The sequence below is a fragment of the Meriones unguiculatus genome, chromosome 19 (genome assembly GCF_030254825.1).
Source record: "Meriones unguiculatus strain TT.TT164.6M chromosome 19, Bangor_MerUng_6.1, whole genome shotgun sequence".
Lineage (NCBI taxonomy): Eukaryota > Metazoa > Chordata > Mammalia > Rodentia > Muridae > Meriones > Meriones unguiculatus.
The window spans coordinates 9,416,706-9,441,561 of NC_083366.1; the positions used below are offsets into that span (position 1 = coordinate 9,416,706).

The window sequence follows — 24,856 nt, forward strand, 5'->3', positions numbered from 1 at the left end:
GAATATTGGAAGCACCATGCTTTGAGAAACTCCTACAGATGACTGTGAGAGAACAGGAGCCTCAGACAATACAGTTGCTGTCTTAAAAGGGTGGGTAATGGCTTCCAGGGGAGGAGGAGGTATTTTCTTCACGGAGTGACCAGTGGTAAGTTGACCGACTGCTCTTCAATAAATAGCTCTCTACCCATGCTCATGGAATAATCCTAACTAAATTCTGTGAGTGAGCCACACACACAAAGATGTGTAAGTGGGAGAGACGCTAACAGGGAAGAAAGGATTCAGCTGGAGCCTGAGAGGGTAAGAGAGAATGGCAGCTACATTTAAATACTGTCAGATCACAAAACCACAAAAACAGTGAAAAGAACGAAACAAGAGAGGTGACACTGAATTTTGTAAGAACTGTGCTATGTGGTCTAGATCCTGGCCTGCCAGCAAGCAGCAAGAAGAGTGACTAGGCTCCCCATGAAGGGTGGTAGCAGCTGTTTTCTGTCATACATTTTAGGCAGCTGTGGTTAAATTTACGCAGAAACTCTAATTGCTTTCTCTGAGGTGTTAGCAGGAATATTTTTGTAAGTGTTCTTTCATAACATAGTCCTCACTGACCAGATGCCACATAAAAGCTCCCTGTTTCTGAGAGTGTGTTTTGTCCCCTTAGGCATGCACAGTAAACAAGAGACTCAGCCAGGGAGCTGTTGCAACTGCATTCCTGGTTCTTCCTACAGGAGTCTAATTGAGAAGCGACAGAATCTGGAGATGGCTCAGAGGGGACATTTATCCCCCTTCTTCACAGCAGCTTTCTTCTCTTCAAATAAAGTTCCAAGCATTCATCAAAATTATAAATCTTACCCACTTTGAAATGGGAAACAGCAGAAACATGCTCTTTTATTGAAGTGACATCCCCACAGTCATGCTAGAAAAGAAAATCACATCTACACAAATACTTTCTGGGTTCATCCCTCTGTACCCCCACCTTCTAACCACATGCTTGACTCCTTGGCCCTCCTCCATGGAAACTGTCCAGCAGCCACTGGTAGCAGGGCTCAGACAGGCATACTTTAAAGAGGCAGCCCTGGCAAGGTTCAGGCAGGGTCTGTTCTTCATTCGAGCATTTATCAATTCAGTGCCAACCACTTGCTAAGTTAGAAATGTTGGAAAACACAGTTGCTGTTTAGTCTATGAAAATAAGATCAGAGAAAATAGTCTGAACAGAATAGTAGCTGCTCTTTTTACAACAACAGAGTAGAGCCTGGGATTAAGATGCTTGGAGAAACGCTATGGAGTCCAACTCTGCACAAAACAACCTGTGATCTCTGCAGAGTAGAGAGTGCATGCTTCTGAACCTGACCAGGGGAGGTTTCTGTACAAAAAGACAAGGTATAAAATACCACTTGGGTAATATTGAAAAATTACAGAATTCTTACTAGGGCTATTTTACAGGGTTACAGTGATTGCATCTTTTTCCTCATGGTTGATTTCTTTGGCACCTTAAGTAGATGGTCCTGAAATACCTCATCTTGTGCATCCTTGAGAATGTGGAAAGCAGAGATAATTGTAGCTGGCCTGTCAAGCCAGCCTTCCCTTTGGCCAAGAGTTATTTATTGAGGACAGCTAATCACCATCTGCTGTCTCATACAGTTGTCCTTTCTGGAGAATATGTTAGTCTGAATGCTATTCCTCCTTTCCTGCATTAAACCTTGGCTCTGCACCTATGCTCCTTCTGCAGGGAGCATCAGTTACTCAAAATGCCTCTAAGTAATGGGTGACCCTCTCCTGTCACTGCCCGGCTAACAGGCTTGGTGCCATGTTCTGCTTCTCAGAGGTTGACTCAGGCTCCTCAGTGCCCATGCCAAAGGCCAAATACTTAGGACAAAGAAACTGTCATAAGCTGAAGAATCTCTTTGGTCCAGGACTTCTGTCTTGATAAAGCTTGAACCTTGCTCTAAGCTTTATGTACATCCTAGCAAAAACCTCTCCAGATCACAGCAAGTTTGGACTCTCATCATTTATGAGTCATCTCCATTTTTTCTGGGGTACATTTCTGAAGCCCTGACATTTGCTGTTACTTCTGGAAAATGTATGCATACACACAAAACCATTTACACATTCAGAAATACAGATTTAGTTTTTTTTCTTTTTTAATTTTTTTTATTAATTACACTTTATTTATTTTGTATCCCCCCTGTAGTTCCCTCCCTCCTCCCCTCCCAGTCCCTGCCTTCTTCCTCCTTCTCCACAAATGCCCCTCCCCAAGTCCACTGGTAGGGGAGGTCTTCTTTTCCTTCCTTCTGATCCTAGTCTGTTAGGTCTCATCAAGAGTGGCTGCATTGTCTTCCTCGTGGCCTGGTAAGGCTGTTCCCCCCACCCCCTCCCCAAGGGGGAGGTGATCAAAGAGCAGGCCAATCAGTTATGTCAGAGTTTTTAAAGGCTATCTCTGTAACTACATAGTGGCTGATAACATAAGAATACATGCTAATTAAATGTAGAAATCTGTTGGTGATGTGACATGTGTAAAGCATGAACCGAAAGAGTACTTCTTTTCCCCCTGCTACTCTTTTATTAGGACTTTGAGTAATTGGTAAAAATTCCATTTAGCACCAGGGATTAAATACATGCATTAAATACATCTGAGTTCCATGTCGAAAGATGGTGTTGTATTTTGACTATAAGATGCACTCCTTTCTGAATGAGGATTGAACATCTTACCCAGGGTCCTCCTTTTTGCTTAGCATCTTTAGGTGTATAGATTATAGTATGTTTATCCTATATTATATGTCTAATACCCATTTATAAGTGAATATATACCATGTGTGTCTTTCGGCTTCTGGAATACATCACTCAGGATGATCTTTTCTAGTTCCCACCATTTGCCTATAAATTTCATTATTTCCTTGTTTTTAATTGCTAAGCAGTATTCCATTGTGTAAATAAACCACAATTTCTGTATGCATTCAACAGTTGAGAGACATATAGGTTGTTTCTAGATTCTGGCTATTATGAATAAAGCTGCTACAAACATGGTTGAGCAAAAGTCCTTGTATACTTGAGCATCTTTTGGATATATGCCTAGGAGTGTTATAGCTGGATCTTGAGGTAGCACTATTCCTTGGAATTGGAATTACAGACAGGTGTGAGCTGCCATGTGGGTGCTAGGAATTGAACCCCGGTACTTTGGAAGAGCAGACAGCGCTCTTAACCACTGAGCCATCTATCTAGCCCCTGCACTATTCCTTATTGTCTAAGAAAGAGTGGTCGTACAAGTTTACATTCCCAACAGCAATGGAGGAGGGTTCCTCTTTCTCCACAGTTCCTCCAGTTTGTGTGATCATTTGAGATCTTAGCCATTCTGATGGGTGTGAGGTAGAATCTCAGTGTCATGTTGATTTGCATTTCCCTGGGGGTGGGGGCAGCCTGACCAGGCCACAGAGCAAGACAATGCAGCCAGTCCTGATGAGACCTGATAGGCTAGAGTAAGATGGAAGGGAAGGAAGACCTCCCCTATCACTTAACTGGGCAAGGGGCATAGGGAGAGAAGAGGGAGAGCAGAAATGGGAGGGGATGAGGAAGGGGGCTACAGCTGGGATACAAAATGAATAAATTGTAATAAATAAGATAATATATTAAAAAAAATAAAAAATAGGGGCTAGAGAGAGGACTCAGTGGTTAAGAGCACTGTCTGCTATTCCAGAGGTCCTGAGTTCAATTTCCTGCAACCACCTGGTGGCTCACAACCATCTATACTCTCTACTGCCCTCTTAGAGTACTAATATGCATAAAAATTAATAAAAAATAAAAAAAATAAAAATTGTACAGGGAAAGCACAATGTAAAAATTTACAAGTCATTTGTCATTATTTTCTTGTTGCCCAGGTCATTTTATTTTTAAAAAATTCCATGGAATTTAGTCATTATTTGGTCACTATAGAATTTAAGGAGCCTATAATTTAAAATATTTCAATAGGCTAGGGTCAGATGGACTGGGGGAGGGGCATGGGAGGAGAAGAGAGGGAGGATGGGATTTGGAGGGGACAAAGGAAGGGGCTACAGCTGGGATACAAAGTGAATGAATTGTAATAAATAATAAATAAAAATATTTCTATTAAAAAGTTGCACCCCTCCTCAGGCTGAATGCTTGGTCTTCAAGTAGTATTGTTTTGGCTGACTGTAGAAAAGATGTAGAGAGATGGGATCATTGCTGCAGGAAGGAGGTCACTGGGGCATGGCTTTGGAGGTTAGAAATGACCTGTAGTAACTTCCTTGGTCTTGGCTGCGGGAGGAGCAGTCTCCTCCACCACAGACTCCTGCTTCCTTGATGTGCTTCCCAAACCCACAAGGCCAGGTGATCACTAACTGGACATTCTGAAAAGATGATTCAAACTAGGCATTTCTTCTCTTAAGCTCTGCTAAGCATTTGGTGACAGCAGATGGCAGAACTAATTAATGGAATAACACTCATAAATCCCTCACTGTGTATATATATATAAAACATTGTTCTATCCTTTCCTATACATACACAAAGTGAGTCCATCCCATTTAATAGCTACATGATATTCCATTCAATGGTTGTACAATAACACATTTAACCTGGATATCCTTAGCGACAGGCATTCAGGTACTTTTCATATTTTTGCAATGTACATCCTTATTTACATCATTCAAATATGTATTGCTTAAAATATCCATTGAATATGTTTTTATAAGCAGAAATCACAGCTTGTATATACATAGGAAATTTGTTTACATTTCCATGTTCATTATGTAATGTTCTGTTTCTCTTCTAAGACTCCATGTGATCTAGCCTGCCTAGCACCTTAAACTTCTGCATCCTGGGCTCCTTGTGTATTTTAGGTTTTTTTGTGTTTTGCTTTTTTAGTACTTCCCATTCCTGTTTTAGGGACTTGACAGTTTTCAGGCATCCTGGTTGTACATTTTATTTTTGGTGGTCTTCCCTGGCTTCATTTTTAGACACTCCCTCCTTGCCTCAGTTGGAAGTTCATGTACCCACGCCTGGGTTTTGGTAGTTGCTGTCTCAGTAGAATTCACCAACCTTCTTAGATGGATGTCTATAATGTTGGAAAATTCTTTACCATAAGAATTACCAGTATTTTTCATGTTCGGATCTTTTTTTTTTCTGTTCTGATACTCTGTTTTTTAGTATACTTTCTTTATTATTGTGACCTTATTCGATCTTAGATGTTAAGTTCTACCCTGATTTATTCTGTACATTATTTTCTTTGCTTCGTATTTTTAAATTTTTTATTTATTTTTAGAGAATATAATTTTATTATTTCCCATTCCCTTTCCTCCTTCCAAACACATGCATATACCAACATTTTCTCTCTTTAAAACTCATGATCTCTTCTTTCACTACTTGTTGTTACATACCTTTTTTTAAGTATTATTTTGTAGGTCTGAATCTGTAGTGGACCTTTGTCTACAGTGGAGCTTTGTCTTCTTGCCGTGTCCCACTTGGATGTTCTTCACTGAAATACATCCCAACCTGCACATCTTCTCTGCCTTCCCAGATAGAATGTTCTTTATATGTGTTTCCTTAAAGTCTTGACTCCTGTGTAAGGTGCTTTAGTACTTTACTCTTACATGAGCAAGGGAGATACAAGGGAATGTTTTCATACCAGGGACCTCTTAGCTGAAATGAAGCTGCAGCAAAAGTCTTTAAGCTGAAGATCATCCTTTGTTTTTGAGAAGTCTGTGACTATTCTTCACAGTAAATACAATTCCCTGTCCAAAACCAGCCCTGAAAAGTGCTTTCTGAGCCCCATACCAGGAGAATCTGATTGTTTCATTGAAGTCAAGTCCCCAGAGCTAAAGTGCCCTTCCAAGACCGAGGTCCTCAACAGTGCATGGCTTCTTGGCTCATGGACACTCAAAATCTTGCTTCACTGAAGTAGCCCTCTAAGAGTTATTAACAATCTTTGGTTCCAATGGTTTATGTTCTAGGTAAACATCTCCCATGTCACCTTGGATGCATGTCACCCCGACTTTCAGTGAAGGTGCTTTTCTTTCAAACTCTTTTTGGATAGAAAAAGATTGAGTTTTGTCTTAGAGAGCTGTGTCTTGTTGATAAAATAGGAATGACAACTTCTATATTCTTTGTAAGGACAACCTAAAATTAGAAGATCTTATAATTCTTTGTAATAAACGATCTTTGTCATATACCCATTGTTTAGATGGCTCATTTGTCTAGAAACTACATTGTTGATAAAAGTTTTACATGTTCATCCAGGCTACTAGAAAGATGTCCCAAATGGATTTGGTTAGGGCTCAACAAAAATAAACCACTTTGGATTGAGAACCTGTTAAGGTGAAACAGAAGTTTTGTCCCTTGAGAAGACTCATCCTTTTCAAAAGCCATTTATGTAGCTTTTTATCTAGGAGTGGAGCCTTAATACATAAATGTAGAAGCAACACTAATGGAACTCATGAGTTCGTATTTATGTACTTATAGGTATATACATGCACATATACATACATATATATAAGAATGATAAAGAAGAAGAATATGAATTTGAAAGAGGGTGGTGCAGACATAATTAGGGTTCAAGGGAGGAGAGGTAAGTGATAACTGATCTACATACAGCACTCATATGTAAAATTCTAAAAGTAAATATTAAAAAGATGTAGCAAATAAATATTTCTGAGGAAGAAACACTTCTTAATGCAAGTTTTCAATTTTTAAATGATTTCTGAGTCTTATGTTACTCAGGAAAGATCTTCGCAGCTTCATGATTATAAAATAGTTTTTGTTGATATCATGATTAAATAATTTAAGATATATGTTCATAACAAATCATGTTAATTTAAAGAATATCTTCAAATCTCATGGAAATTGGGAAAAATTAAAACTTAACTAACATTATATGTTGGTTGGAGAAAGAAAAAAAAATGCTTATCTTGGTAAGCAGCTGTGAAATTGATAATAAAACAGCTATTGAACACAGGCTTCCCTACCCTAAGTGACTCCATATTATGTGAAACTCTGTTTTTTTTCCTCCCATGCTGTTCTCTTCCCAGACACACTTGATTTTACAAGAAGCTTTGATTCCAGTTTGGTGCTGGAGGATGACTCTGCTTATCCACAGTGCTATCTCGTTGGCACACTGCCCAAGCACACACTCATAAATAACTTCCTCTTGGAGTAGAAGGAATGTGACCCCATAAATGCACTATAGTGTGAGGACATGGACATATGAAAATCATGTCAGGAAAAGGGGATACAAGGAGACAAATCTTTGGTTGGACACAGCAAACAAATACGTGGTTGTAACTTTTCTAACTGTACCACATAAACTTGTGGACACCTGGTGCTTATGGCCCCAGGTGGTTATGGCCCCACAGATTTGCCATCTGATCACTTGGTGTGTACATGAAGATACTGACAAGCATAGAACATTCTTTCTTTCTTAGAGGCTTCAGTCCCATCTTCCTGATTGCACAGTGAAAACTGCCACACATTCTTTTGCCCATTATTTGTTTGAATCTGGTCCTGCCTTTTAACTTCTGAAGCTACTCAGCTCTACAGGTTAGCCCTCACTGTAGTCAGATCCATAGCCAGTGGACACAGCAGCTTCCCCGGCTTACTTCAGCCAGTTTTCTCATGCTTATAGTTCCTACCTGCATTTTTGTTAATTTTTGTGAATGTCATGTCTTATTCTGTAACCCACTATTTTATACACACACATTTACACACACAATCATATATGCATACACACAGTCGTACATACACATGCAGAGCCATACATGCAATCACACACAGTCATTCACAATTATACAAACAACCATATGCACACTGCAACACATAATAACATACATAGCATCATTTGCAAGTTTAAACAACCATATCCACATGCACACTGTGCAGATACAATCATATACACAAACACACATGAGGGAAAGGGAGAGAGTTATCTATCTAATTACTGCTGCTCTGTAAGATATGATCTTCGAGTTATTGCCAACACTTAAAGTTAGAATAACAGAACTCATGCCTGTCCTTAGCCAGGGCTAGTGGGTGAAATGGTGTTACCTGACCATTTCTCTCTCAATAAAACCAGCATACCTGGTGAATTTATTACTATTCAATAAATTCTGACATTTTGGACAGACACAAATGCTTGTCTAGGGTTTTGACACAGTGTTCCCTGAACACCAATTACAAGACATTTTCCTCCATCATTTTTGCCTTCAGTCAAAACTCAGATTTCAACACTTTCTCTAGTTTAACTCAAAATTTTCCTGTAGCCTTCAGGCGAGGCAGATCAGCAATATAAGGGGAAGCTATTACAATGATCCCATTCGTGTTAGCCAACACAATTATTAGACTTTTCAAATGTCTGAGCTCTAGGACTTTAGAGATTGAAACAAGAGTTGAATTTTAAGCAAAATTGACTTTACATCTAGTAGTTTTGTGTGATGTTAGAAAAGCCATTAAAAATAAAGGTAGCACTGGAATATGGACATATATAGAAATCTACCCAATGTCAAAGCCTCACATGTACTGTATTTCACAGTTTTGTATTAAGGGTTTATCTTCCATACATTCTGAATCATACTGTGAGGAGTAAAATGAATCTCAAGTCTAACAAAGGCACCCTGCGGCCATGAGAGAGCCAGTCGCATGTCTGCAGTTTTACTATCGGTAGCTGCAACTAATGGTGTGTCTGCAAAGTTCTTGTCATAGTCTAAATTCTCTTATCAGAATACTTTTGTTAAATTTGGAATTATAACAGAAACCAAAGAGTTCTCATGACAGAAAGAAATGTCTTGTAATTGGAATATTATCATTCCCCATTGTTATTTAAGCAAAAAATAAGGCTGTTTAGTTAAATAGAAAATTTACTTTAGAAAATTTTGAGAAAATGGATAATTTTCACCTCAAAAGAAATATAAATTGTTTATTCTGGAGCCAAATATGGATTACTACTGCCCTCAAACGTAAATTGTTGTACCCCAAATACTGTTATTAGTAGGGTAAGCTTTATAAAATTGGCAGTTATAGAACAAAAAAGTCATAAATCAGGAGCATTTTCAAATACACGGCAAGATATATTGATAGGTGGTTCCAGCGAATGGAGGAAACCACTGCAACAGGCCTGAGATGGTATCTGATAGTATGCTCGCCTTGGGGAGGGGGTGTAGGGTCTGTACATATGCTTTAAACTTACTTGCCTCATAGCCACAGGATGTTAGGTCACACAGAGGGATGGGCAGTGAGTGGCCATTTAGAGAGTCAAAGATAGCCCGAAATAAATTTAATGCTCAACATTCCAGCTGTCCACAGTCGATCAACCGTGCAGAATGTTTAGGTTCACAGAGCAAAGGGCAGCAGAGAAAGCAGAATGGTGCATGCACTGCTAACCGATAACATCAGAGTGTAAGATTTCAAGATTCTCCCGACACAAGACTACAAAACTGCCAAATTTTTTAATTTTGTAGACAGGATCCTGATATGGCAGAATTTCTTCACAGGAAGTCTTTAAAAGTAATTTTTGCTCTGCACTCAGAAATGGCCTATGTAACCATTAGAAGGGACATCAGAAGCTAGCCACATAAACGTTTTCTTTTTCCCCTGTCATGAATGAATAATACCATTTAAGTCAGCCGTTAAATAGTTAGGCATGCCCATGGGTTAAATTTCTGGAGCAAAGACTAACAAACAATGATTGTGCCATAGAAAAACTTCATAGACAAGCATTTTAAAAACAGGCCAGGCTACAGGTAAAGATTGCAGCAATAACACATATTATTTACATTGTATTTTCAATAAAATATTGATCAGCAGCATTAGTTGTCTTCACAAAAACTGTTATAAGCAGGACTTCCCTACGTGTAAGTAATTTCCCGGGGACTCTATGGACACATCTGTCTTGGCTCTGAGCCTAACCAATGTGCATCAACAGCCTATCTTAGCCATGCTGCCACACTGCTTTCTTCAAGGAAAGGAAGTTTATTTTCTGGCTGTGATGCATTTTGAGCAGAGTTTTCTAATTGACTTTGAAGCAGCCAGAATCTGTCAGCCTCATACTGTTAAAAAGTCCTTTATTTTCCAACAGTGGACAGGGTCATGCACAGCACACTGTCCCTTCGCTTTTGACTCTCTTTGCACTGAATGATGCATGTATGCATTTGTGGTATAGCACTATTTAACTGACTTAGTGTAGCCTTGGCAGGGAAAGAATGCCGGAGAATGTTGCCGCCAGTGTCTCCCATAAAGCCCAGATCAGAGGACAAAGGCACTATGCAGAGATGAAAGTTCCTAAGCACACTTAAACTCTGGAGACATGCAGTCTCTTCTGAAGTTGCTAGGGCAATGGATGAGAATGAGCATGAATCCTCGGCTTTTCATCCATGCTCTCATGTCAGGTGATCACCCCTTGGCCTGGCTCCCATTCCCGACCTGCCATCATACACTCATAATTCTTCTCTGTTTTGCTTGGGTGTCATTATCCACCTTCATTCTTCCCACCTCTCTGCCTCTGGTAGTTTTCTTCCTTATTATTTTACTGACTGAGCTCTAACTCCCAGGGGTGTCACCTGCGTAGCTTTTCACCGCTCTAAACACCCTACTATGCCGCACTTTATGAAGCCAGGGCTAATGAAGCACATATGTTCAGAGCAGAAACAAAGATGCTTGGGAATATGTGATTCCTAGCACCTTACTGCTTCAGGGAAAAGAAATGTGGTAATGCTGTTGGATCTGCTGATGTTGCTGCTGGCGCTAGATGGTTTAGAGGAAGAGTAAATTACCCAAGGGGACTGCAAAAATGAGCTTTCGGGTGTTTGCGGGTGTATCTCAGAGAATCACTCAGATAGAGAACTTAGGAAGAGTCCTATATGTCTTTCTATCTGGAAATCTTGAGACTTAAGCTTGTTACTTTAAATTGGCACCCAGGATGGAATGGAATTGCTTCTGCTCTACATCTGTGGCTTTACTGTCTTTCATTAACACACTGATTACTAGGTGCTTGTGATCTCTGCTCTCTGTTAATAATCACTTAGAAAGATGTAATAACTCCATCCTTCTTCACCACTTTGAGATGGTTTGTGGGTGCATCACTATCTCTTTCATGAGGTTTTACCTTTGGAACAAGACAGGCTAGTGTTTATAAATCGTCATGAGTAACAACCAGTCCTCTCTCTTCCCTGAAAGATTTTTATTCCTGCTATTAATCATGTGTCTTCAAAAACCATGAAATATGATTTGGAACTAAAATTAAAATGCTACTATTTGAAAGCCAGAAGAAAAAAAGGATAGAAACTTTAGTAATATACTTCCTGAAAACCAAGGTAACCAATAGATATTACTTTAGTTTTAAATATATTTAATATATTTTGTGTACATATGCTTTAAACTTACTTGCCTCATAGCCACAGGATGTTAGGTCACACAGAGGGATGGGCAGTGAATGGCAATTTAGAGAGTCAAAGATAGCCCAAAATAAATTTAATGCTCAACATTCCAGCTGTCCACAGTTGATCAACCGTGCAGAATGTTTGCACAGAAAAATGATTATTTGCCTGACATAGACGAATAATCATTTGACTTTAATATTCCATAAATCAAAGAGCAAAAATTGTGGTTTGATTGACAGGAGCATGCATAGTCTATGAAGGGAAGGCGTGCGGGGATTTGTAGTTCCCCTTATTGAACGATTCTTTTAATGCTTACATATTGATTTTAAGACAGTAAAAGTTCATTATGTAACAGTAATTTTGTTTACTATTTATCATATGGCAACTGAAGAAAATATATGTAAAATTTTTAAACAGTTTTTAAAGTGAAATGTGCAATTAGAAAGTTATACAGAAACAGGACATGGTTAATACTTTATTGCATTCAAAGGAGTTAGCAAGGATCCCACAGTAGCTTTCTGATATACAACATCTTTGACCACAAAGCACACGCTTACAATTCCACACCCATCGCCACCTCTTCGCACAGTTTTGTATCTGAATCCTAACACTTGGTTTCATCCCCGATTTTTCATAATCATATGTCCCCGTGAGGGACTCTGGTTAAAACGACCTTCCCTTGCTATTGACAGCCAGAGAAATTAACAATCAAAACATGAAACATGTAAAATATCAGATTAGTAGGCCAGTAGCAATTTAAGCTATACATATGAATTAAAATTTGCTATGATAAGCAAGAAACAGGACTCAGCTGAGCCATTAATGACCATGTTCTTGATGATGAACTGCAGAGCACTAGTTTTGAGATATTTGAAATGTCTGCATACTAAAGTATATTTTAAATAGAAAGATGAATAAAAGTTTCTAGATTTTGTTGTCAGTGAACCAGAAAATAAGATGGTATTTTAAATTCATTTTCTACTTTATTTGTATGGATGATTAAAGCTTTTGAATATTAAAATATGTAATAAATAAAGACTATTTTATAGTTTTAACTACAGGCCTGGTATTTAGTTTAGTTTCAAATTTTAAAGTAGAACTTAAGTTTATTTATAATGACACACATATATACACATACAAAACAAAGATTTGCCACATGAATTATGTATTTGTCTGTTTTAAAATCAGTTTCTGAGTTGAATTTGTACTGATCTTAACAGCGATCTGAGGCACAATTCTGAAATTAATCACAGATCTTAGTTTTTTTTTGTTTTTTTTTTTTTTTTCAATGCAGTTTATTCAGGAACCTTGAACAATCATCTAACCCTGGGGAAAGCCAGCCCACAGCTTAAATAGCCTCTGGGTAGCCAACCCAGGCGTGCCACGTGGGCAATGCAGATAGGTCCACATACATGGAAGCAAGCCAGATTCTGATGCTCTTTGGGTGGATGACACCTAAATGAACATCGGTACAAAGTCCCAATTTATTTCTAATATCAGAGATCAGACCTCTACTCTTGCCTGATGCGTCTAAAACAAAAAGGGGAAACTGTAGAGAGCTGCGTAATGCCGCGCCTTAAAGATGGAGCTGGTTTCCGCCTTCCCGATGGTGAGTGCTCTCTGTCACGAACAACTCCAGATCTTAGCTTTAAAGTGTGTGTGTCTACATGTGTAGAGTGTGGTTACGAAGGCCTAGGAAAAGGCACGTGTGTGAGGTAATGAGACAGGAAGAGTAATTCAAAGCATTTGCTTTATTTGTTTGTCCAGCTTGTATTCACTAAGAAAACATCCTATTTTGTTTTGTTTTGTTTTTTTCTTACATTGGATGTGGAAACAGGATCTGACAGAATTCAGAGATAAAAATCAAGGGTAAATGATAGTCAATAGAATGGAAGCTAATGTTCCTACTTAAAAATATCAGGCCTTCATCCAGTACTAATGGCGTCAAATCAACACTTTAAATTTGACTTGCAGTTTTCATTTTCTTTTGAACCCTCTATGGTGTGTAGCCTGTTTAAGAACTGCGATGACTCTGGGCATTTGTCACATTGGTCTTTTGGGTTGAAACATTTTACCATTCACGAAGCTCTATCACACCCTGTAGTTCAGACCTCCAAACTCATAGTTTTTTGGTTTTTTTTTTTTTCCACTGAAATTTCATGGAGCCTTTTGGCTGGAAGCTTTTCTAACCACAATGATTAAGCAATTTAAATGATACATGCCTTGAACTGGCCTCTTCCCTTTCCACTGCACCTATCTCAGATTAGGAATTATGTCTACAAAAAAAAATGGAAAGAAAGAAAGAAAGAAAGAAAGAAAGAAAGAAAGAAAGAAAGAAAGAAAGAAAATGCCATACATATTGGGCCAGCACGATGGCACTTGCTAAGTGAACATGCTTGTTGCCATGCCTATGGCCAGAGTTCAGTTCTGGAGATTCAAACAGTCAAAGAACAACCTGCACCTCTTTGACTCTCCCCTACATACTCTGTGGCATGTGTGCATGCATGCACATGTACATATATGCACCTCTACCCTCCACATACACAATTTTAGACTGAAATCTGATATTCATTCAAACATTATTTATTATTTCTAACACATTATTATATTGCTATATAATAAAATAGTCTAATTTTATCATACATAATTAAATATGATCTGTAGTTACATGGTGAAATTCAATAAAAAATCTTTAAAGGATTAAAACTCTGCTACCTAGTTTTTCTACCGTCATTCCTCCTCCTCCCCTGTACCCCACTTCAGATCAAACTACATCTTTGAACAACCTAAGGTTCAAGCTGCCCTTGTTCAAAGTACCAACATCCCTCTTTTCAAACTCACTCAATACAGGCCTCAGACTATGATTTAGCTCAGTATTTATTTTTCTGGACTATGCTTTCTCTCTCCACATTTTAACCTGTCACTTTTTTGCCTAATAAAATTCAACCTTGTTCAATAGTTCAGTGCTAAATGTTGGTTCTTTCATAATTCTGTTCTTGCATGGTACAATAAAAATTACCTCCTTTTTAAAATATCTTTCCTCTCCTTTAGCATTTCTGGGTAGCTTGTTACTGTTTATCCAGATCATGCCTCTTTCTTTGCGTTAGATGAAATAATAATCTCAGCCAGGAACCACAGTCTCTCTTTCCTGTTACTTGATGGGGCTTCTTTTCCAGTGCGATTACAGGGTCTGGGTCAGAACTGATTGGACAGCAAGCAGCAGAAGAGAATTTAAGTTAGGTGTTTACTTGAAAATTTTTGATGAGAGTCTGTTTTCTGTGTTTTACAGGTTGCATCCAAATTATCTTGGTGAGGCCTCTGATTTCAGTTTGATTTAAGCAAGGTACAGGGATTTATATATTATTCTTACTGTTATAATTTAAGTAGACAAAAAGAGTGTCTTTAAATGTTTTCAGAGAGGGTAGATATCATTGAAGGCCCATTTTTTAAACTGAGATTTTTTTAAAAATGGTATTTTGAAGCACTAATTATAATATAGCTGTTGGCATAACGTTCTTTTGGAATGTATACACTTTACCCTTGTTCATTCCAATGCTGATGTCTCTCCCCCACTCTCTGGTTTCAATCGGACATTGCATTGGGATACTTATTCTAAGCATCACCTGTCTCAACTTTGTGTAAACATGCCAAAATAAAACAACCAGCCACAATGTTGAGCAATGGAAAGGAAGGAGTAGGCGGGAGAGGGGAGGAGCCGGAGGACAGGGAGGAGTGGGAGGCAGAAGAGGAGGGAAAGAAGAGAAGCAGGGAGAGGCTAGAGGAGAGGTCTTAGAACGAGGTAAAGGTGGACTGGACCTAAGATATCACTAAAAGCAAGTATAATGGGTAAAATCTGAATGGCAGGAAACTACGTGGGCTTGGAGGTTTAGGATGGAGTAACTATTGCCCAGCATTGTGATCTAGGTTAAATCTCCGTTTCTGTGTGGTGATTTGGGTAGACAGCTGGTTTAGGATTAACCACAGCACTACTGAAAGATACATCAATAGTAAATATTAACGACTAATACAACATATAACCATCTTCTTCGGTTGGTTGCTGTGCACTCCATTAAGCTCTGTCTTAACTCACAGTAGCCTAATCACTGACATGAGTTTTTAAGTTAACTTAGATAAGAGTCTATATTTTTATTACAGTGTCAGTGGAACCTAAGTAACATCCTGGGTTCTGTTACACATGTTATGTTAGCAAACATGCCTAACATTTATTCTAAAGCCACCATGTCCCGGCATCCTTTAATGAGAGATAATGTGATACCATTCATGGTTCAAGGGGTCCACTCTTCATTTTCACCTCAAATATAATCAACCCTTCAATAATCATTTCAAGGGCTAACTCTCTCTAATAGTGTGCACATGGTGAACTCAAAAGTCAGATTCCTAATCTATACTTTAAGTATAATCTAGTCTTATCCCACACAAAAATTCAGTATCTCCATGCTTGAACCCCTTTGTTTTTAACTCAGTCATTTCACATTTGTTTCTGTGGTTGTTGTACATGACTCATCTGCCTTGGTTTGTTTGAACCATCAAATCCCTTAAGCTTCTGCAACAGGCGACCACAACACTCTTCCAAGCAAATATACTTACTACATACAGTGTATCTATAGTGTAAGCAATTACACAAACATCTAGACCTGTCTTGTTAAAGTTTATTACTTATATCTTTGACCCAGGATTCAAAGAGATGACATATAAAATTGCCCCAGTTTACTTTTCTGATTTGCACTTGACTTTATAAACATTTCATCAATTTTACATAAATCTGATTATTTAAAAAAACGCTCTTCTGCCCATTTTCTTTGTCTGTATGTGTGTCTCTGACTGTGACCCCAACCTCAAAACATACTTTTCTTCCTTATAAAACCACAAAAATTGTGACTCCCTCAAAGAAATACCTTAAATAATTTCTCCATCGAGACTTATAGAATGATTCCCACAAATGCATGAGGCTTAGCTGCCCTGGAAATCTCATCCAATACTTTTGGTTTCTAAGCAATTCCACTTTTCTATTTTCCCTGGGCTAAAGATGCCTAAAGAAAAAGTAGCATAATTTACCTTAGCTCAATGTAGGTGTTCAAAATCTTTTTCTTGTTGATATTTGTGGTTGCAACTCTTTCCCTGCTGGTTTCTACTTAACTTCTATGTTCATAACTTATATTAAAATACAAAAAGAAAAAGGCAGGCAGTTTCCATGCCATCTCAGAAACCATGAATGAAAACTAGTGAAGGGATGACCCCAACTATCTGGTACTTTAGGTACAGATGTTCAAGACATTTCATTATGCCATTGCTGCCAATAGGTGAAATTTCATTTTTCTTTACAGTTCTATTATTTTGTTTATTTTCTCTAATACTTCTATGCCCGTTCTCCACCACCTATGGCTGACAGGGATAGTCTCAAGGACAAAATGTGTTCATCACATCATGATAAACACATTGCCTTTGCAACACACTGGGAAACATGATCCTTGGAGAATACTAGCTTAGACCCTAGCCTTTTACATTTACAGAGGAAAGAAAATTTTTGAAAAGTTAATCTGAATGTCAGTGTTTAAGATACTCAAATTTCTCTGTTAATATAGGTGACATTAAATGAAAAGGCAAAATGATTTAAGGTAAAGAACATGTTTTCGTAGTATGTATATCCATGCATAGTAGCTAAATATGATGAAAGAAAGTTCAAAAAGATTCCAACAATTCTCTTTTGCACAGTTTAATGCTATCTCTATTCCATTTTCCCCCATTTTATGTTGTTACCAAGAAGTGAGCTAAAACTAAAACTAAAATTTATTTTAACCTGAAAATTATCATAATACTTTAATTATTTCTGGTGAAAACTTTCCTAACATGCCCACTCTATAGTAAGTTTTGTTATAAATCAATCATTTTCCCAATAAATTTCATCTACCTTAAAATATGAGAAAAATTAATAATAAAAACTATACCGAAAATATAGATATTTTTAGGTAACTATGTAGAAAACAACTTACCCCCAGTTGCCACAGTGATTTCACGTAGAAAATGACCATAAAATGGAAAATCGAAGGACAGAGTCACTCTCTGCAAGGAACAACATCAAAAAAGAAAAATCAATAATGTGCATAACAGTAAATGTGAAATAGAGAGACTTTCAATTAAAGCTAACTGATGCTTCTCCTTTACCCAACTGGTATTGTAGTTGAACTTAAAAACTCAGTGTGGGATGGTATTAAAGAGTATATTTTTGTAAATTCAGAATCTGAAGCATATGAAAAGAATAAAGTGAGGTTATTATGGTCTTTTGACTTCCTTCTGGTTTATAAAGATTATTTGGAAGTTTAAATTCTAAATCAACTTATTTTCTCTTAGTCCTTATCATTGTTGTCTTATCATTTACCAAGATATTTCTGTTATCTAATGAGTAAGTTGTTTGTCCTTTTACCAGTTGATTATGAAACACTATAATACGCTATAGCACAAATTCAGTGAATGAAAATCAAAGATAGGGCTTTTCATATTATAGCTTTGTTTTTAATTTTCTCTAAATATTCTACAATAAAAAGTGATTGATGAAAGGTGATGTCATGGAGCTATAGATGGGGAACTGAAGACATCCTTATGTTTGTTTAATGAAGTGAGATAGTTAAACTTAGCACAGTTTTCAAAAGTATGAAGTTGCAGGATAAACAGTAGTTGCTGGAAATCTACTTTGATTTGGTATAAGGGAAATTGAAAAAGTTTAGGTAGAAAGTTCAAAAGTCATGACCTATTGCCTTCCTCAAGAGAGCTTAAGACACTGATTTTTAATACATAAGAGATAGCATATGTATATTTGGTTTAACCACAATGTATGCAAATATATTATGTTTATTTGTATTATTATACATTATACATTAGTTATTTTACATTAGTAAAATATAACAGAATAAAATAGCTCCTTGTAAGCTTAAAGCATTACAAGTTAAGAAACAAGAAAAAGTCTACATATAGAGACAGTGACCTGAAGTCAATCATTCTCTCTCTCTGTCTATCTATCTATCTATCTATCTATCATCTATCTATAATCTATTTATCATACAAATTCAAATGAATGTTAAGTGGCCATGTTAAAGCCCAGCCTCGTGGACAGACTTCCGATAGTAAGTGCTGTTATGTTAAAATGCCACCATTTATTCATTTTACTTCTTTGAATCTACAAATTAAAATGTAAAAGAGGATATCTATTGGAATTTAGCTCTCTCCAATTTTGCAAATGATTGCCTTTTCATATCCTTCAGAGATTTTTAATGACTTCTTTGGCACAGAGTTAATCATTCAGAATCTACATTGACTTTCAATTAGTTCTTCTTTCCTTTTTCATTATAGCCACATCTCCCTAAAATGGTTTTCATCACATCTATTTTATGTTACCAGAAAAATAACAACTATTTTATTCTGCCACTTGGAATGAGTGGTCACTGATGACACTAAAATGAAAGCAACAATATCAAACTGATGTGTCTAAAAGATGTCAAGCATAATTCAATGTAGGTAGTTATCAGAGTACACAGAACCCCACCATTCTAATGTCTTCCCAGGCTTCTTATTAAAGTTACATCATTACTAACATTTTGCTTTAAACATTTGTCTAACAAACCCGGTTTTCATCAAGGATAAATAAGAATCACATGGTATAAGCTTGCTCAGACACTGTAGCTGTCCAGGAAATAGCAAAATAATCAGATTTGAGTGAAATTAATGACATGTTTATAAAGTAAAATATATTTTAATTTGGGCAGAAATACATGACTAATATATAAACTAAAAAGAATGAAATAAGTGTTGAAAGAAAAGTTAAGAATTCATCTTCCTCAAGAGTGACATCTATGATTGAGTTGCTTCCCTACTAAAATGACCACTTTATCTCCCTATCTCCATGGCATTCTCTATCTCATAGAATAAAATAGAATTTAGCAGATGTTATCTTATGAATAGTTGCTAAATGTATACATTCCGCTTCACTCGCTTCTTATAACCCCTCATTCCTACACATTTTTTTTTTCACAGATGCCTTGCCTCCATTTCCCCTTGAATGCTACTGTCTGGTATCACTTTGCTGCCTTGTTCCCCAATCCTTTAGTGCTCAGTCTTTGACCCTAAGCATCATAGGAAATACTAATCACTTTTCAGGCCTAGCCCTAACTTGAACCTGTGACTGGACAAGTGTCACTCACACTACTTCTCATGTCAGTCATAAACTTCACCCTCTGCTTCTCTGAGTCCAGTGCTCTTAACTTTTAGCTCCTGTCCTACATAACACAAGCACAGTCGTAGAACCTTCATTAGTCGTGGTTTCTATAGCTTTTCAACTGTTGCTCTAGTTTGAGTTGTGCCCCTCCACGCCAATCCAGATCTAAAGACTAAAGAAGATTCTTAAAAGAGTTATGTACAAGACAGTGCATATACATGCACATAAGTACATGTGATGTGTGTGGTGAGGTATGGGGTATGCATGTGTGATTTGGGTGAATGTACCTGTGTGAAGGCAGACATGCACAGGAAGGTCAGAGGAATGTATAGAAGGTTCTCACTTTGTTAGAGGCAGGGCCTCTTTTTTTGTTGATGGTTTCCATCCATGACAGGCTAGCTGGCATGAGAGTTTTCAGAGATTTTTCACACACTGCCTTCCATCTTGCACCAGGACTGCAGTTGTTACAGTGGTTTTGTGTGGGTTTAGGTATTTGATTTCAGATTCCCATGCCTCTGTGGCAAAGAATTTTATGTATTAAGCCCTCTCCTCAGCCTAGAAAGAATTTTGCTTGGAGGATGAGCTTAGGAGATACATGCTGTGTGATATAAGAATACTATGGAAAAATACTATAGGACATGGGACATGAGCTGGATCAGATGCCAGAGTGCCTCCTTACAAGTATGGAGAACTGAGTTTGGATACTGAGTACCCATAATTAGAAGGGCATTGTGAACACATGTCTATAACCCCAGAGCTAAGGGCTGAAAAAAAATGTATATTCTGGGGTCTTGCCAGTCAGATAATCCAGTCCTAAACTCAAGAGTTCCAGGTGCATGAGGAAACCCTGTCTCAGAAGATAAGGTAGAGAAGCAATTGAGGACAACAGACTGATATCAGCGTCTGGTGCCCACATGAACCCACACATGTAAACACACTCATACTCACAGGCATAGGCAACCATATTAACCCCTTCCCCCAACAGAAGTAAAAGACAAAGCCGAGAGTGAATAGGTACTGCACTGGATACACTACCACTGTGGTTCATAAACACAAAAGAACAGATAATTCAATCCACAAAGTGCAAGCTATCGGAGCAGTTTCTGTCAGTAAGCTCTTTGAGACACTGGGGATGCCTGAAATCGTTGAAGGGCAGGAAGCATATGCATACAGCAACTCATTTTCTCTTCTGACTTAGCTTGCTCATTTCCCCTCCAACCTAGCCCATGCCTGAGGCACTAAGAAGTGCCGCCTGAGCTGGGAAGTTACTCCTAAATCAGAAACAGCTTCCCATCAGTGGCCTGTAAAGAATAAACAGAGGCCACTAAAGGGGAGATTTCAGACTGTTTCCAATGTTTCTTAACTCAAGAATGTCTTCCCAGAATAGCTCACTTACCTTTCTCAATACCTACAAGTACAAACTGAATGCCTTTTCAGTCTTAATTCTGGAACCATTTACTGCCATTTATTTATTTTATAATTTTTATTTTTTTACATTTATCACAGGTTATCTACTTTGTATCCCAAACATAGCTCCCTCTGTCATTCCCTCCAAATCCCACCCTCCCTCCCTCATCTCCTCCCTGCCCCTTTCTAAGTCCACTGATAGGGAAGGTCTTCCTTCCCTTCCAACCCTAGCATATCAGGTATCTTCAGGACTGTCTGCAATATCCTCCTCTGTGGCCAACAAGTCTGCTCCTCCTTCAGGTTGGGGGGGAGGTGAAAGAGGCCACCATTGAGTTCATGTCAGAAATAGTCCCTTTTACCTGCACTAGGGAACCCACCTGGATACTGAGCTACCATGGGCTACATCCGAGCAGGGGTTCTAGGTTATGTCCATACTTGCTCCTTTGTTGGAGTAATAGTCTTATTTTACAACCATTTCTGAGTGGTGGCTACTCACAGTGGTTAAATGTGGCTCGAGCAGGAGCCTAAGAGCTGACCTTGCTTTGATTGATTACAAAGGCAATGATCTCAAATACTGAAATATTAAGAACAAACAGAGTAGACATATATAAAGGCAAAATTAGGAAAATCATTAGTTTTCCACCTAAATGTATGATATAGTAAGATATCAATGTAAACAGTTAAGCACTAGAATTTAAGTGCCTTGAAGTCAAATGATTATACATTCAACATAATTACCCATTATTAATTAGATTATTATTCCCCCCAGGGTGATATGTAAAAGATTTGTCAAACAAGAACAAAGAGCCATTTTATTTGTTCATATTTTCATCCTTCATTCATCAGCTTGTATAAGACAGGCAGTAAATCTAGGACCCTGGGTATGACAATGAGCAAGCTTCACAGAATGCCATCAGTGGTGGGGAGAAGATCATAGGATACACAGCTGAACCATGTGGAGGCAGAGTACCACAAAGAAGTGCTATTTGAGCCCAAGTTCAGGGGACCAAAGCTGACTTTGTAAAACACAAAATACTGCAAGTTCTTCACAAAGACCTGAAGATAAGACCTGAAACTTTGAAACTACTAGAGAAAAACATATGGGAAACCTTTCAAGAAAATAACTTCCTGACTGGAACTTTCATTGACACAAAGACAGCAAGAACTGGCTAACAGGACTGCACTATACTAAAAATCTCTGTACAGCAAAGGAAACAGTGACCATACTGCAAAACTTATAGCCTACAGAATAGAAGAGAATCTTCAATGGTGATTTGTCCTAGTAATAAAGCATTACTATCCAGAATGTATAAAGATATCAAAATATTAGAAATCAAAAGAGCAAACACTCAAAGAATCTTCACCAACCCTTTTTGACAGAGGACTAATATCTAGTATATATAAAGAACTAAAGAAGCTGAAAAGCAGCAAACCAAGTAATCCACTTAAAAAATGGGGAACAGAGTTTAACAGAGAATTCTCAACAGAGCAATATCGAATGGCAGAGAAGCACTTAAAGAAATGCTCAACCTCACTAGCCATTAGGGAAATGCAAATCAAAACAACCCTGAGATTTCACCTTACACCCATGAGAATGGCCAAGATCAAAAACTCAAGTGACAACACAAGCTGGAGAGGTTGTGGAGAAAGGGGAACCCTCCTCCACTGCTGGTGGGAATGTAAACTTGTACAACCACTCTGGAAAGCAATCTGGCACTTTCTCAGACAACTAGGAATAGCGCTTCCTCAAGATCCAGCCATACCACTCCTAGGCATATATCCAAAAGAGGCTCAAGTACACAAAAAGGACATTTGCTCAACCATGTTTGTAGCTGCTTTATTTGTAATAGCCAGAAGTTGGAAACAACCCAGATGCCCCTCAACTGAAGAATGGATGCAGAAATTGTGGTACATCTATACAATGGAATACTACTCAGCAATGAAAAACAAGGAAATCATGAAATTTGCAGGTAAATGGTGGGACCTGGAAAGGATCATCCTGAGTGAGTTGTCCCAGAAGCAAAAAGACACACACGGTATATGCTCACTCATATAGACATGCAATGTAGGACGGACCCACCAAAATCTGTGCATCTAGAGAGGCCGAGCAGGAGAGAGGACCCTGGCTAGAGTTTTCGATCCCCATCCTGAGGGGCAGGGAGGATGGACATCAGAGGAAGAAGAAAATAGGAAACAACCTAGAAACCTGCTACAGAGGGCCTCTGAAAGCCAGAAGAAGAAATCAGGAAACAAACTAGGAACATACCACAGAGGGCCTCTGAAAGCCTCTGCCCTGCAGACTATCAAAGCAGATGCTGAGCCTGATGGCCAACTCTCAGGCAGAGTGAATGGAATTTTGTGTAGGAAGTTGGAAATAGTGGGAGCTAGAGAGGATGGGGTCTCCACAAGGAGAGCAACAGAACAAGAAAATTTGAACACAGGGAACTTCCCAGAGACTCATACTCCAACCAAGGACTATTCATGGAGATGACCTGGAACCCCTGTGCAGATGTAGCCCATGGCAGGTTGGTGTCCAGGTGGGTTACCTAGTAATGGGAAGAGGGACTGCCTCTGATATAATCTGATTGGCCTGCTCTTTGATCACCTCCCCCTAACGGGGGAGCAGCCCTACCAGGCCACAGAAGAGGACAATGCAGCCACTTTTGACGAGAACTGATAGACTAAGATCAGAAAGGAAAGGAGAACCTCCCCTATCAGTGGACTTGGGGAGTGGCATGCATGCAGAAATGGGAGGGAGGGTGGGATCGGGATCGGGAGGGGAGGAGGGAGGGGCTTATGGGGGGATACAAAATTAATAAAGTGTAATTAATAAAAAAATAAAAAATAGAAAGATAAAAAAGAGCAAACACTCAAATTAACAAATGGGAAAGTAAACTGAAATGATACTTTTCATTTAAGAATACAAATATCTATTAAATGCATAAAAAGCATCCAACACATTAGAGATATGCAGCCAAAACCAACTAACATTCTCTCACTCCAGTCCAAATGGCTATCACTGAGAAACACAAACAATAATAAAACAATATTGGTGAGTATGTGTTAGAAAAGAGACATATGCTCTAGGTATACCACTAGTGATGTCAGTATATGCCTGAAGGAATCTGAAGCCAACACACCACAGAGTTCCCCGTATGTCGATATTTATATGAGCACTATTCCAGTGAGCCAAATTACAGAATCAGACTAGGTAGCTGTCAGTGAATAAATGGACATCCATACATATCCATACACAACAGAGGGATACTGAGCTTCTAAGAAGACCTTAGTTTCAGTTATGAGCAGGAAAATGTATGGAACTAGTAATCATCATGTAACTAAAAAGACAGAGTCAGAAAGGCAGATATCATATGTTTTCATTCATATGTGAAATCTTAAAAAAATATGAATGTGTAAAGGACAATAAGAGAAAAACTACCAGGACTCGTGGTGGAGAGGGGATAGCGGTGAGTAGTAAGGGGGATAAAACACCTTATAAATGTGTATGAATGCTTGATCTTTGACAAAGAAGCCAAAACCATTCAATGGAAAAAAAGACAGCATCTTCAACAAATGGTGCTGGTCCAACTGGATGTCTAAGTGCAGAAAAATATAAATAGATCCATATTTATCCCCCTGCACAAAACTAAAGTCTAAGTGGATCAAAGACCTCAACATAAAACCAGACACATTACATTGGTTAGAAGAAAAAGTGGGGAAGACCCTAGAACTCATCGGCACAGGAGACTACTTCCTGAAGAGAACACCAACAGCACAAGCTCTAAGAGCAATAATCAATAAATGGGACCTCATGAAACTGAAAAGCTTCTGTAAAGCAAAAGACACTGTCATCAAA

At 38.3% G+C, this 24,856-nt stretch overlaps 1 protein-coding gene across 1 annotated transcript in view; it reads right to left on the reverse strand.

The window, feature by feature from the left end:
• Plxdc2 (plexin domain containing 2) overlaps positions 1–24,856 on the reverse strand; it is a 434,652-nt gene that overhangs the window by 188,434 nt on the left and 221,362 nt on the right. Inside the window, exon 4 of the mRNA XM_060372593.1 lies at positions 17,378–17,447. Coding sequence (XP_060228576.1) covers positions 17,378–17,447 — 70 coding nt within the window. The remainder of the gene's footprint in view (positions 1–17,377; positions 17,448–24,856) is intronic.